This window comes from Brienomyrus brachyistius, chromosome 2 (genome assembly GCF_023856365.1).
Source record: "Brienomyrus brachyistius isolate T26 chromosome 2, BBRACH_0.4, whole genome shotgun sequence".
In the NCBI taxonomy this organism is placed as follows: Eukaryota; Metazoa; Chordata; class Actinopteri; order Osteoglossiformes; family Mormyridae; genus Brienomyrus; species Brienomyrus brachyistius.
This window is the reverse complement of record NC_064534.1, coordinates 20,540,733-20,555,012: the sequence shown is the minus strand read 5'-3', so window position 1 is coordinate 20,555,012 and position 14,280 is coordinate 20,540,733. Positions and strand designations below refer to the sequence as shown.

General features: G+C 39.8%; 3 protein-coding genes and 1 non-coding gene across 4 annotated transcripts in view; 1 reads left to right on the top strand and 3 right to left on the bottom strand.

Annotated features, from left to right (window-relative positions):
• The window catches only part of rsph14 (radial spoke head 14 homolog), a 47,753-nt gene extending 43,874 nt beyond the window's left edge, over positions 1-3,879 (bottom strand). Inside the window, exons 1-3 of the mRNA XM_048999925.1 lie at positions 3,371-3,879; positions 2,186-2,288; positions 1,709-1,827 (exon numbers count right to left, since the gene is read on the bottom strand). Of these exons, the coding sequence (XP_048855882.1) occupies positions 1,709-1,827; positions 2,186-2,288; positions 3,371-3,569 (421 nt within the window). The 5' untranslated portion in view covers positions 3,570-3,879. The remainder of the gene's footprint in view (positions 1-1,708; positions 1,828-2,185; positions 2,289-3,370) is intronic.
• Positions 3,880-4,564: 685 nt separating this feature from the next.
• Positions 4,565-6,834, top strand: endog (endonuclease G). The gene is made up of 3 exons (XM_049004369.1): positions 4,565-5,338; positions 5,708-5,817; positions 6,383-6,834. The coding sequence occupies exons 1-3, from the start codon at positions 4,796-4,798 to the stop codon at positions 6,663-6,665; spliced, it is 936 nt and encodes a 311-aa protein (XP_048860326.1). The 5' UTR covers positions 4,565-4,795; the 3' UTR covers positions 6,666-6,834.
• Positions 6,835-8,404: 1,570 nt separating this feature from the next.
• LOC125723066 (60S ribosomal protein L7a-like) lies at positions 8,405-12,588 on the bottom strand. The gene is made up of 8 exons (XM_048999509.1): positions 12,565-12,588; positions 11,976-12,096; positions 11,628-11,777; positions 10,803-10,943; positions 10,504-10,583; positions 10,202-10,332; positions 8,817-8,886; positions 8,405-8,572 (listed from the first exon to the last, which is right to left on the bottom strand). Exons 1-8 carry the CDS (start codon positions 12,565-12,567, stop codon positions 8,468-8,470), a joined length of 801 nt encoding a protein of 266 aa, XP_048855466.1. The 5' UTR covers positions 12,568-12,588; the 3' UTR covers positions 8,405-8,467.
• Positions 11,064-11,136, bottom strand: LOC125732346 (small nucleolar RNA SNORD24). The gene has a single exon (XR_007391727.1). It is a non-coding gene; the product is annotated as a small nucleolar RNA SNORD24 (small nucleolar RNA).
• Positions 12,589-14,280: the final 1,692 nt, after the last annotated feature.

The following is a 14,280-nucleotide window of genomic DNA, read 5'->3' as shown; positions in this document are numbered from 1 at the left end:
TATATAGTGCTTGGATTTTAATACTAAATATTTATTGCAGCATATTAGAAATAAGGGGCGGCATGGTGGTTAGCACTGTTGCCTCACACCTCTGGGACCCAGGTTCGAGTCTCCGCCTGGGTCACATGTGTGTGGAGTTTGCATGTTCTCCCCATGTCGTCGTGGGGTTTCCTCCAGGTACTCCGGTTTCCCCCCATGGTCCAAAAACATGCTGAGGCTAATTGGAGTTGCTAAATTGACAGTAGGAGTGAGTGTGTGAGTGAATGGTGTGTGAGTGTGCCCTGCGATGGGCTGGCCCCCCATCCTGGGTTGTTCCCTGCCTCGTGCCCATTGCTACCGGGATAGGCTCTGGACCCCCCGCGACCCAATAGGATAGGCGGTTTGGAAAATGGATGGATGGATGGATATTAGAAATACACTGACAGGTCTTTACTATTTTCATAGTGGCAGTATTTTTCACACACAACCAATGAATCAATATGTAAACAGCACCAATACATTATTGATCATGCCTGTTGCACAGTTGCATTGAAGCAGGGCCACCAAACTGCCAGCTGATTACTGATGAGCTCCCTGGCCAGCTGCTTTACAGAAGCTGCATACATACTTACTGCTCTTCCTTAGTCATTCAGTGATAAGAAGTACTGTATTTGCAGAAAAGGTTTAAAAAGATAAAAATCGCACTTCCGTAAATCATATCCTTTCGATATAGTGGCAGTCATAGTTCTTTCCTGTTCATTAAATTCACAAAGAGCATTTTCTTATCAATTACAATACTCCTTTCCATTTAACTCATTATTCATGGAAATTTGAGGATTAAAAATGCTAAAGGCCACAGAAACCCTCTTGTATTAGTAATCAACCAAAATTAAGAATGGAGCTGTGTTGTAGAATGTTATACAGCGGAACGCATTCATGGAATGAATGAGTTGCACAAAAAATCAGAATGTAGAGATTCCACTTTCTATAAACATTCAAAACCAAATCAGAAAAGATAAGAGTCCGTTCAACATTTACACACAAGGTAAAAAATAAGCACTTAGAAAATGAAAGTATGGACTTTTTGAATGCTGATTATGAACAAAATGAACAGGTGGAATTTTCTTTTAAAAGATTCAAGGATGTACCGCATAAATATAACACTGCCTTTTCCTTCATGTAAAGATGTAGCTAATTATGCATCGTCTTTAATATCAAACAGTGTCATGCCTGGAAAATGAAATGTAATTCCCGGGTCACACCTCTCAAAAATCGAAACAGCATTATGATCCATGTTGTTATTAACCCAGTACTACACACCCGTTCCAGTCCAGATTATTCTAGCTCCTTAATACTATGGTTCAACATAGAAATCATAGCCATAAATAATGTATTAAATGATCCATTTATAACAATAATTGTAAACGTTAAAGGTTTATATGGAGCGTAAAAATTAGCCTTAGTTAGCCCCTGGAATTTTTCCCTCAAGATGTAAAATGTGATAAACACTGCTTACTTAGCATTGCTAGATAGGTATTGTTAGTGTCATCCTTAGCTTGCTTTGCCATAACACATGTAGATACTGGAACCAAACATTTATTTTTCCATTTTTGTTATAAAAGAAGCAAGTAACGAGGGCTTTGCAATTGTGTCATTTAAAATTACTCCTGTACTACTGCAAAATATGATAGCAAAGGCAATCAACACAATCCTTACGAGTCAGTCCTACCTGCAGGAAACCGTGCCACCACCTGCAGGGCCTGGTGCACATTCCTCCGACAGGACAGCACCGGGTCATCCAGCAGGTCAGACAGTGACACAACTACATGATGCTCCAGAAAGGCCAGCCTGCAAATACAGTTAGAGTTACATCAACCAGCACTATCCTCCCCAAACTCTAATGCATTCACAACACACAGACACTACGGTTGCCGACTTTGGCCAGCTGACCGGCGTGAGATTTTCAATTTGAAACAAGTCTACGTATGTAAGTCTCTTATTACCTTGAAAATAGTGTGCAATTTTGCAAACTACCCCAATGCTCCTGACATAGTTAATTTTAGGTTTATAATGGAATAATAAAGATTTAGAGTAAGATGTCTTACATGAGCATGAGAGTCAGAAAGGGTGAGTGTCGCGCCAGATGCGTAAGAGTTGGCAAACCTTGACATACATCAAACCAAAGTGGCAAACAATACTCCCTTACCTGCTGACATGATGGTTAGCCAACAAATGGAGAATCTCTGTGGTTTTCACCCTCACTGCTGTGTCCTCATCCTGTAGCAATGCCTTCAGCTTTTCTAGGCATCCTGAAATGATATCATAAAGCTGAAGTAGGTTTCCTACTATTTAAGTAAATCGAGACATTGAACAATTCATACTGGGAGAGCTACTAGTGATTTATGGGGGAGGGCTAAGCCTTTATTAGGGGGTTGTGATGGAAATGGATCACATTATTTAAACTAATTAGTAAATGTTTATTTGGAGAAGGCTAAAAAACAATTTTGGGGGGCTAAAGCTCCCCCTCCCAAATAAAATAAAATAAAATATGGCCAACGACGTCCCTGATTCATACTAATCTAAACAATAACTACCAATACACTACTAAAACGTCATGCTTATTCAGCCGATGTACAGATCTTTACAATTTACTTCATTCTATAAGCAGGGCTGGACTGGGGCTTAAAAACTGGTCGCAACCTTATAAGTGCCGTGCAGTAAATTCTTCCGTACACCCAGTTTTACAGTCTTGATGGCCAGTCCAGCTCTGCCTGTAAGTACTTTTCTTCTTAATAATATCTACATTGTAATTCCTTGGTAAGGCCCCACCTAGAATAGTGTGTGCAAGTTTAATCACCATACCTTAAGGACATTGCAAGGAAAGGGTGCAACGTAGGGCTACAAGAATGATTCCTGGTCTTAGAGGAATGTCTTATGAGGAGAGGTTAGCTGAGCTGAATCTGTTTAAGGAGACTAAGTGGGGACATGATCCAGGTATATAGGATTCTAACAGGTCTGGATGCTGTTCAGCCAAATGGCGACTTCAATATTAGTTTAGATACTAGAACTCGTGGCCATAGGTGGAAATTATCAGGAGAACATTTTAAACTGAATTTGAGTTAGAGTATGGAATAGTCTTCCTGTTCAAGTAGTGCAAGCTAAAACCCTGGGTTTCTTTAAATCAGAGCTAGATAAGATTTTATCAACTCTGAGTTATTAGTTAAGTTCTCCCCAAACGACGTTAATGGGCCGAACGGCCTCCTCTCGTTTGTAAATTTCTTATGTTCTTACTGCGTATTAATTTAAATAATTTGAACAAAAAAGTGCATAAAATAAGTTCAGCTTTAAAGCCAGTTCAAGAAAAGATAAAGGGAACTAGTTGATGCCTCACCTGCTTCAGTGACTTCATATGCTCTCTCCGGGTCGTGCACGAGGTCGCAGAGAGCAGCGAGCGCCCGTTGGCGGGTGAGCAGTCGCGTGTCCTGCAGCTGTCTCATGAGGCGCGGGAGCGCGCGATTACCGAAAGCCACCTGCGCCTTGCTCGGGTCCATGTCTGGGGGCGGCATGGCCGAAGTGCGCGTACTGGACATTCTTACTCACAAATGCCACACAGTCGTCTGTCTCTGCGTAATTTATTAAGCCAACCAATCCTTAACGGTTTAAGTCACATACGCTGGAAAAATATCTGACTCGTGTGCTTAATTAATACAGTTCGTGAGTTTAATCTTTTCTTTTCTCTATCGGAAGCAAACCTCCGTAGCTCTGGAAGGCTTACCAATAGCATACATGTTCTGTCAGAAGTTAAATAATTTTTCAGTTAATACTCGCGAGTATTCCCGGTTGCTTGCTCTTCCACCTCCTGTTAGTAGTCAACTATACTGGCTGATAAAGCCCAGTATTCGTTGCAGTTGTCGCTAGGCAACAACACGTGACTGAATCGTCGGTGTCACGGTGAGAACGGTGTATAGTGCATTGAAAGTCTTTACTTTTTTCATCTGTTTACATATATATCCCACATTAGAAACAACCAGTAGTTTTAAGTAGAGTAAAACTAAAGTATACTTCTAAGAGAGCTGTTCTGAGTTAATAGGTTCATTATCAACAACCAACAGTTTGGCCCATGACTGATTATAGAGTCTTATTATAATTATATTCGATTCGATTATTATAATATTTGAATCTTTCATATCCTGTACCGTGAATGCCAAACAAAGCTCAGAATTTATTTTTCATGATAGTCCTTCCTTGGGTCTGTACAGTAAATAAAGCTGTTCTAGGTTTTGTATATGTATGTTCATTATCAATTATTATTTGATATAAATCCTTGTCTCTATTAGCCAGACTTATTAAGAGCAAGCTGTACACATACAAACGGGACCTTACATTCTCCTAAAAATTAGTGAGTCCCATTCATGAAAAATAATGCCATTTATTAAAAGCTTGATCTCCTTTACGGTGTACAGATACTGGTCGTTGTCAAAATTATTTAATTGCTAATGTTTTTCGCCGTTCCCACGCAGAACCGTGGGATGTATGCCATCTGTCTAATTGGTCGACTAATATATTTTACTGCTGACTTGCCACACCTACAGCCAGGATGTTAACATAACGAGAAGTGGTGATTGGCCGGTTCATACGCATGCGCAACCGGAAGTTGTTTCCTGTGAAGCGCGTTGCGTTTACCATGTGGATGTAATCGGGTTAACGAATAGATTTTAAACTACCATTCTTCTTGTTTGTGGTTTTATATATAATAATATTTTACCTTTGGCGCGTTATTATTCATCTGTAAAACTGCAATTTCTCAATGTGAACAATGTATCGTATCTTTTGCTCGAAATGGTTTGCATCCGGCGTGTCCTTGACAGCTGGGGCAGGCATGGGGGCTTTCATAATGGCAGCGTATACAGATAGCTTGAACAAAAAACAAAACTCGATTCATGATCTTCTTGGTCGAGTTCCCGTTATTCCTATCCCTAGTGTTGAAGCGGCCACTGATTTGATTCCGTTTCAGTCAGGGCCTGTCGGCACTTCTAGGGCCACAGCAGTGATGAAATACGGCTTCCCGTCCCTTTCTAACGTCAAATCGAGGGAGTCCTACGTTGTATCTTATGATCCCAGGAACAAAACTGCCCTTTGGGTTATCGAACAGCTTAACAATGACAGCATACACGGTACATCTGACAGAAAATATTGCGAATTCAAGGAGGATGATTCAGTGCACGTTTACCACAGGGCAACGAATGCAGATTATAAAGGTAGCGGTTTCGATAGGGGCCACCTTGCTGCTGCTGCAAACCATAAATGGAGCCAAAAAGCAATGGATGAAACATTTTACCTAAGTAATGTTTCACCACAGGTAAGCTAAAGTAATCAATCATTGCGTTTTTCACCTTTCCATTGAAGGGAATCGTGGGTGTTAATGGTATGAGATGAGTGGCGATTGAAAGTGCTTACATTTAGATGTCAACTACGATAATATTCAAAGTAACCTTACTGACATAAGATTGTGAAACGCAGATCCTATTTTGGCTATTTTTCGCACCTTATGTTTTGTTTAATCAAAAAAAAGACGCGTCCTATAATTTGCAAAATGTCCACAACCATAGTTATCTAAAACATTATACGCACAAAACTGAAAATGAAAAGCCTTATATTGCTTAAACAATTGCACATATGGATGTATGTTAAAACTATGTCTAAAAACTATAAATTGTCAATCCCCCAGAATCCACATTTGAACCAAAATGCATGGAACAACCTAGAAAAGTACTGTCGCTCACTTACCAAACACTACCTGAATGTGTTTGTGTGCACTGGACCTCTCTACTTACCCAGGTAAGTGTGGAAAAAAACAATTGAACAAATGAAGAAATAGTAATACTTTACAGCAGTCTCACTGTAAGTTAACAGTGTGTGTGGAATCACTTTACATAGCCAAACATTGTTTCTTCAGGGGGAAATTTGTCATACAGTAGCAATAGAAATAGAACTCCTGAGCCCGGCTCCATAATGAAATTAAGAAATAAGTGTATAATACAAGTGAGGAAGAAGCTTGGGAGATGTTCCACATCATAAAACCAAAGTTTGATATTTACAATATTCTTATTTTGGTACTGGATTCCAACGACCTTTTAGTGTCAGGCAGTACAAAGAGTAAAGGATTTGAAGCTTTACAACTGCACTCATTTTACAGTGAACTTAATTACACTGAAGCGCTTGTTAGACTCCATGCTCAGCTGCAAATAATTATAGACTTTAAAGAGAGACCCTGCTAAGCAGAGATGGGGAAAGTGTGACTCTGCATGTGGATGTAGATTTTTTTTGTGAAGTATTTCCTATTTTAGAGGTCTCGTCACAGTGGTTAATGAAGTCATAATGCTGTTTAAATCCTTTATTTTAGACAGGAGCCTGATGGAAAGAAGTATGTGAAGTATCAAGTTTTGGGGAAGAACCATGTTGCTGTGCCAACTCACTTCTTCAAAGTGGTGATCCTGGAGAAGCAGAAGGGTGAGGTGGAGCTGCGGTCCTATGTAATGCCCAACATGCCCGTGGACGAAAATATACCTCTGGAACGTTTCCTGGTGCCAGTGGACAGTATCGAGAGAGCTTCAGGACTCCTTTTTGTGCCTAATATCATGAAGAGAACGAATAGCTTTCGTACAATAACTGCGGGGAGCAAGTGAGGTTTACCAGCCAGCTGTCATTGAAGAGCATTTGTTTCTTCAGTGTTGCACACAGATATACTACGTTCTGTGATAGACCATTGATTTGACCCCACTCCAATAAAAGACTTGTCCTCCAGGGTTGTGTGTATTCTGGTGTTTACTACAGCCCTCTTTTTAAAAAATATTAAAGTGGCACATTTCTGCTATATACTATAAAATGTTTCACTGCATTCTTGTGATGGGGAGACAAAAACAAAGCTCAGACTACGGTGTACTCTCTCGCACGCCGATTTTAACACAATGTAAACCGAAAAGTTAACAGGATACCATTCAAGTTAAAACTGCAGGGGTCTCATTGAACCCTCACTATTAAACAGTAGAGAGTTAAGTGCTAATCAAACTATTTGAATATAAGAAACAGGATAGAAAAACAACCATATATAGCCCCAGGCCTTCATTTCTTTGGCTTTTAATTACTTTGCCCTACAAATCTAGTAGTTTGTTAAAGTTCACTATGGGTGCATTTCTACCGCACCAGGTACCATACCATTGGTACTTCAAGAAAATATGAAAAGTATGGTACTTAATGGTGTTGGTTTTCCACTGGCATAAGAACTTGTACTGGTACTGAATGACATCTCAATGCAAGGTGGGGTATTTTGCACTTAATTCAGAAATGGTTGTAGTATATTATAGAATCTAGATTGCTGGATGGTGTGTATTAATATTAACATCACTTTACACATATGCAATTTTTACATCGCTAGTCAGTTAGATTAAGATCAGGTTTTTCATACCTTCCCTTCTGTATGGACATTATCGAGCAGGGAGTTTGTTTCGCTAAAGCATTTTTACTTTGTCATGAGAAAAAAACTTAGCAAGTTTTGCTATTGTAATGATTATTCCTTTTCAAATTTATATGATTAGATGTTTAAAAAAATTAGTTTAAAGTTTACCTCCTCTTCTTCTGCATGCATGTTCTGAGACAAGCATAATCTTTTTCATTCTTGCTGTTTAAATCACTCCTAGATGGGTTTTTGAGAAATTTATGTTGAACTCCTTTTATAAATACCCCAATATTCATTACAACAAAATCATATTGCAATACTTGAAAATGTTCTAGTATTGTGCTGTCCTAGAATATTATACTTTATTTCTTATGCTATTCTGATCTTGTATCTGTTCTTCCAACAAGATTGCAATTAAAGCTTGGGTCACTTTGTTTGTCCACACATCCATTATATTTTTTTCTATTGTTTTCTGAGATTACAACTGTTTCCAAGGCAGCTTTTGTATTGACTTTAAGAGACAGGCTATTAGCATGACCAGTTGACAAAGGAAGTGTTTCAAATCCCACCCTGAAGTTTCTGAAGTACCAAAGTACTCCAGCTGGTTTGGCACTTTTGGTACTGGAACTTGTACTCAATGGAAAAGGGAAAGTACTGTACCAAAAGTGCGCTACTTGGTATGGTGGAAAAGCTCCCAAAGAATGCCACTTTGGAGAAGAGCCCTTTACAAACTGAATAGGAAATTTAAAAATCACTCTGAAAGTATGGCTACACGTGCTTGTCAGTTTGTCTATTCCAAGTTAGTAATATGGCTAATCAAGTACCATAATATATAAAAAGTTTACTATCCTGATAAAGCCCTGTGCGTATACAGAGGGCTCATATAACCATATATAAATTTATATCAAATTTTAAGAATATTTTAGTAGTTTAGTTGTTACTTTCGGAACATGCTTGACGATAGAAAAATTCTGAACAAGGCGGATTTTATTTCTATATACACAAAAGGGACACACTGCAAGCATTTCAGATTCAGCCAAGTTTGGTGGCCAGTTCCTTTGCTTTCGCCTTTTCCAGCTTGGTAATGCGGGCAGTAGACTTGGGTCCCATGATCCCACCACCCCAGTGACGACGAATCTTTTTTAAACAGGAAGGAGGAAAAACAAGATGTCAGCATTCCTGTTCACACCAAACAAGCGCATGGCAATGAAAATTTAACAAAGGAGTATAGCTTGTTTACTCTGATGTCACTGCTCAGAACATAATCAACATGACTGAATTTAAAATCAGTAGTAGTATTACTGGAGTAGTATTACTGGTTGAAACCATACAGAGACAGTTGTTTTATTTCTAAATTTAGACACCAAAAATAATGACTCACTTCCTCATATCTGTCATTGTAGTTGGTCTTGATGGCTTCCACCAGCTTAGCTAGGGCCCCCTTGTCTTCACTGTTAAACGAGAATATAAAATTACAGACATATCCAAAAAGACAGTTGACAAATTCTCAACAAAAAAAATCTTCACATTAAGGGCCATCATCAGCTTGTTAAATCACAACAGAAGTATAATCATGTTCTCCTTATAACCAGGGATTGACATAACTGATACTCAAGTACGCAATCACAGTATAAAGATTAAAATACCTGGTTATTTCATGTCATACGATATGCCGTACTGCATAATTATTTCAATGATTGGGGTAACATGCAGTATTTTTATACCAAGCAGGAGAATAATATGAGCATAGATTTTTTTAGAGACCGATGGTATTTCTTCTTGGTTGTAGACAATGCAACAGCTTCTGGGCAGATGTTGCACAGAAACACAGAATCTGTAGCTAAAACATTCAGTTAGTGCCTCTTGGAGAAGCTGATATAGGCATAATTTTATATTTATCTGGTTTCATTGTTTTCATTTTGACACTTTAGTGTTTAGAATTTCTACACTGAATATACAGGCTATAATTTTTTGGATGGTATTACAACATGACTATGCCGTTAATTGCAGTTTAAAAAATATTAAATCATTTGACAGCCATAATTCTCCATTTTCCAGAGGAAAGAATTAGTAGAGACTTTGGCAAGCTTGACCAAAAAAAAAACTAAAGAAAAAAAATAACTAGACTTAATGCATTACCAAAGCATCCCAATATACATTTAAAAAACATGTGAGAATCAAATTTTTGGAAAGTTGGATGACTGACCTTTAGTTGCTCTCCATTTGAAAATTATACTGTACATTGTGGGCTAATGAATATTTATCTGGGGTAGTGCATTTTTTTACTGAGATATCCCAGCTGGCTAGTAACATAAAATCCTAGGTCCCACCCCTGATAATATAGTTCTATATGTGCATAAGGTGTCCCAGAGCCAGCTTCAGCAGGCACAATGTGAAAGGTTGTGTCCAGCAATATTTACAGATATGATCAAATGTCAAAGACTGAAATGTGGTTGTTAATTTGACCCATGCTGATCTAAAAATAACACCTGGCAGACAACAGCAGATTGAGAAAACTTGTTAAACCTTAAGATTTACTGCACACATCTGGCAAACATTATTCCACTGGTGTGTTCAAGTCCCAGATGGTAGTAAATCTTTTTTGTTCAAAAAACCCTGAAGAAAATTATTCACTCCATTGCAGATGGATGCAAACCCACTAACTTAACCACCAATCTTCACCTGCAATTCCTTCGGTACATGACCTATTCAGTCACCTTCACTCTATGACCAGGGATCAGGACGGGGAGGCCAGTTGTGACTCACGGGTTAATCTGTGTGAAGGCAACGGAGGTGCAGGTCTTTCTGTGGACCAGGCGCCCGAGCCGGGCCTTGCCTTTAACGATGCAGTAAGGGACACCCATCTTGCGGCAGAGTGCCGGCAGGAACACCACCAGCTGCAGAGGAGTAAGAATCCCAGTCAACCTCACACTGAAAACAGTATCAGAGAGAGTGGTGCAGGCTGCTCCGAACAGGTTTTTATTTTCCTGCTCTCGTAACAAAGAATGAAACAGTGAAATGGCATGCTGCTGAAATAAATATGGTACACACACAGTAGCAGGCCCTACCTCGATAGGATCTACATCATGGGCAATGGCAACCAGTTGAGCCTTCTTACTCTCCACCAAAGTGGTGACCGTGTTCACGCCTACAAAGCATTCAAAAGAGCAGCAAATTTTACAGAACATTCTCAATGAACAGCCCCAGAGTCCATTCACAAGATAAAAATCTGCATTCGGGCTTACAGTATTACGAAATTGAAGCAATAGCACTGCAAATATGATTCAGTTTTAAGCAGCAGTTCTGTACACACATGCCTTACAAAGGCCAGCAAAGGAAAGGCTCCCGATGTGCATGCTTGCCGCACCTGCTCTGAGGACCGGGGGCCTCTTGGTGGGTGTGTCTCCCTTTCCGCCAGCCTTCTGCTCTGCACGAGCCAGTAATCTCTTCTTCTTCTCCTGCTTGGTTTCCGGCCTGTATTTGTGGGCCAGCTTGAAGAGCTGCGTGGCTGAAATGCAGCGGTGGAGACACACCTTGTCTTAGAACCACAGTGCATGCACGCACACACACAAACATGCATACAACTGTCCATGGCTGTGTATGGAAGCAGGCTTATATAAAGACGGGGTGCATCAGCGATCTTGGTGGAAATGTGTCAGCACTGGAGCTCAGATTGCAAATATTCTCTCACATCATTTGCACAACCCGCTTCAACCATTCCTGCGAATTACATATCCCTGACTACACTGAACTGAAGCACTGAATACAGGACTACCCACCCAGGTACTGTATTATGGTCAGTAAAAACATTTCAATTTATATCATAGACTGTTTACTAGTAACTTTTTTTCAGGACCTAAATCACATCTGCAATTTCCTGACAGCTCTACTAATTTGATGCCTCTGGTTGGAATGCAACTACCATCATCTTGCCTTTGAGAAAGCAAAATCTGTCAATCCAGGGCAGCAAAGTTTAGGATTCAGTGTCCATCACCACAGCTTTACTCGTTCAGTTCTCTGCAGCAGTACCCATGCCTCATAAAATGAGCAGACTGCACACTTCAATTGTATGATTGTAGACTATATAAACTGAATCAGGAACATATGCCAATTAACAGGACATTTCAAAACTGCTCAACCTGTGCAATCCTGAAAGCAGCCTTCCTTTAAACGTATAACAGTCATTTCATACCTGTCTGCCGATCCAGGGCCTGGGTGAACTGGTTGATCGATGGAGGCACTTTCAGGCGCTTGTAAAGGATGGCTCGTTGGCGCTGAAGACGGATGTAACGGGGCCATTTCACAAAGCGGGTCAGGTCACGCTTTGGCTGAATGTCCTGCCCTGAGGAGAGGAGTCGCTAGATTTCAAAGGAATAGTGGGATCCGTGTGTAAAGCCTCTTAGTCTTTAACCACACATCTAACGACGCTATTATTGCAGTAGAACTGATTTACTGATGAAGAACGCGCCAACATCCATATCGGGCGGACTGATGGGTTAATGCAGAGTCAGTTTCTGTGAAGAAGCGAGGTGTCACTCACCGATGCCAAAGTTCTTGGGCCTCTTTTCAAACAGGGGATTGACCACTTTCTTGGCCTCCGTCTTCCTCGCCACGGACGGGGCAGGGGCCACCTTCTTCCCCTTAGCCTTCTTTCCTTTCGTCTGTTCGAAAAATTGCATTCAGTTATCTGACTGTGGTCCCTAAAAAACGCCACAGCGCCTTGTACTGCGACTTTTGTTACTCTTAACAAAATCTACGCAACTCGTAGCACTAACCGAGAAAAATTAAATCCAGGGAATAGGGATGAATAACATTTACATTTATGTTAGTTATATTTAACAAGAAGAAAACAAACGGAATGATAGTACGGAAATTACCGTGTTTACATATCACTGTATTAAGCTAGAATGTTTCCAATGAACTGAAATGAATTGCTAGCCTGCTACATTCTTCCTGGTATATCGTTTAATATAATTCTGCTACAAAATCCAGTTAATTTTGCGTTTTAAATCGTCAGATTGTTGTGTTAAACATGGCACATTTTTTTGCGTCAAAACTGTAACTGGAAATATAAGATGTTTAAAGATACAAAACGAACTGTTCTCTCCATTGAATCTACTAACACTCACCATCTTGTCTAGGGTAAAGAGGAAGAACGAGGGCTTATGGGAAATGTTAGTATCCCACATAATACCGCGAGATTACACACCGCTTCACGTCCCAGGCTCCACGATAGTAAACTGAGGAGTTTGCAAGACAATTTTCCCAATTTTATTTTAAATTTAAAATATAAGTATTTCAGGAACGACCGAATATTTCCCACTGAACTCTCGTTTTTAAGACGGCAGTGGCTTTTTCCAACAGTTCTTAGCAAGTTTTCCTATAGAATGCGTAGCCTGTCGCAGGGTACACATACTTTTGGCAGCCTGACTGCATGACTCCCTAACTGGACGAGGATTTCGCACAACACGAGAACATGCAAACTTCAGAAACGGAGTAAGGGCCGGATTCAAATCCCCATCAATAGCATAATGCCACCTTTCAGTACAAAATATGATGTGTAGTGTGGGACTTTTAATTATACTGGAAGCTCTGCAAGCATTGGCCCCAATCAGCCACTGGATGGTGCTGTGATATACAGTAAAAAAATGATTTTCAAATAATATTTTTTTAAATGGCCATGGCTTTCACACAGTTTTGAAGATGAAAGTAGTGCTTAGTAGTATTTAAAAATTTCCCTATGGTTGTCACATATATTATTATATATTCTCATGTGTAGGTTCCCATTGGCTTTGACTGTGGTAGTGTAATGGTTAGGGCTGTGTCTTTATAATCAAAAGATTGCTGGTTTGAATCCCTGAGGATCTTCTGAGGTGTTACTTTAACTGCCCCTAGCTATGTCACATATATGTTAAATGCAAAGAATGCATTTTGCTGTAGTATGTCAACAATGACAACTAATCGCTTTCACTTCACCTGTTTGACCATCCTATATTTAAGATAAAGTTATCTTAATTCCACATGACATTATTATTATTAAACATTATTATTGGCTTAATTATTACATTATTAATACATTAATTCTTGAATTAAAGAAAAGGCCATAAGTCTGGTATGGATACCTATTTAATGTATGCTACCTAAATCACCAGATTTATCTTTTAAAAACCTGTTGTTTGGCAAATTTATTTGAAAATAATTATTTAATATTTAGTTAGCACTGGGGGCATTAGGGAACCAAGTCTTTCTGGAAGAAATTCTGAAAACTATATGGCAGTGAGTACAAATATGATATAGGTAATGTATAACTACCAGTCCTAATGAAGTTATTATTGGCAATAATCTGAGTCAGTTTAAACCTGGGGAAAGAGATACCCTCCTACAGAGCTCTATCCTAAAGGAGCCAACAGTAAACGTTTCTGTGTCAAGTGGAAGCAGGGATGACCCATGAGAGCCGCAATGCATTGTGGGACCTTATTGCATCCTATTATAGGCCTGCAGGTGCAGCTGGTCCCAGGAAGCTTTTCTTTTCTTTTGGAATTGATGTGTTTCCCTTGCAGGATTTCATCCTTTCCAGCACAGACGTACAGCAGAGTGGAAGAGGGCACTGGGGGTTGTACTCTTGGTGAGCATCAGTACACCATATGCCCAAGAGTCTGGCAGGCAGAGCTCACGAATAAATAAACAGTCTGTTTGAAGCCAAGTCAGCACAGGCCAGGGGAGCAGATACTGTTTGCTACGAGTCATATTTTCTGCTGCTATGAGCAACATGCATGTAAAGCTTAAGCCTCCTAAAGCTTAAGCCTCCTGAACGGTCTGGCGTACCAAAAGTTCTCAGATCTGCT

Coding starts and splice junctions, on each gene's coding strand:
- LOC125723066 (XM_048999509.1), bottom strand. Junction 11,778..11,975: donor GCCCAAGAACTTTGGCATCG/GTGAGTGACACC, acceptor TCCTCTCCTCAG/GGCAGGACATTCAGCCAAAG. Junction 10,584..10,802: donor GCCCCCGGTCCTCAGAGCAG/GTGCGGCAAGCA, acceptor AATGCTTTGTAG/GCGTGAACACGGTCACCACT.
- endog (XM_049004369.1), top strand. CDS start 4,796: ATGTATCGTATCTTTTGCTCGAAATGGTTTGCATCCGGCGTGTCCTTG. Junction 5,339..5,707: donor TAAGTAATGTTTCACCACAG/GTAAGCTAAAGT, acceptor TCAATCCCCCAG/AATCCACATTTGAACCAAAA. Junction 5,818..6,382: donor GGACCTCTCTACTTACCCAG/GTAAGTGTGGAA, acceptor CCTTTATTTTAG/ACAGGAGCCTGATGGAAAGA.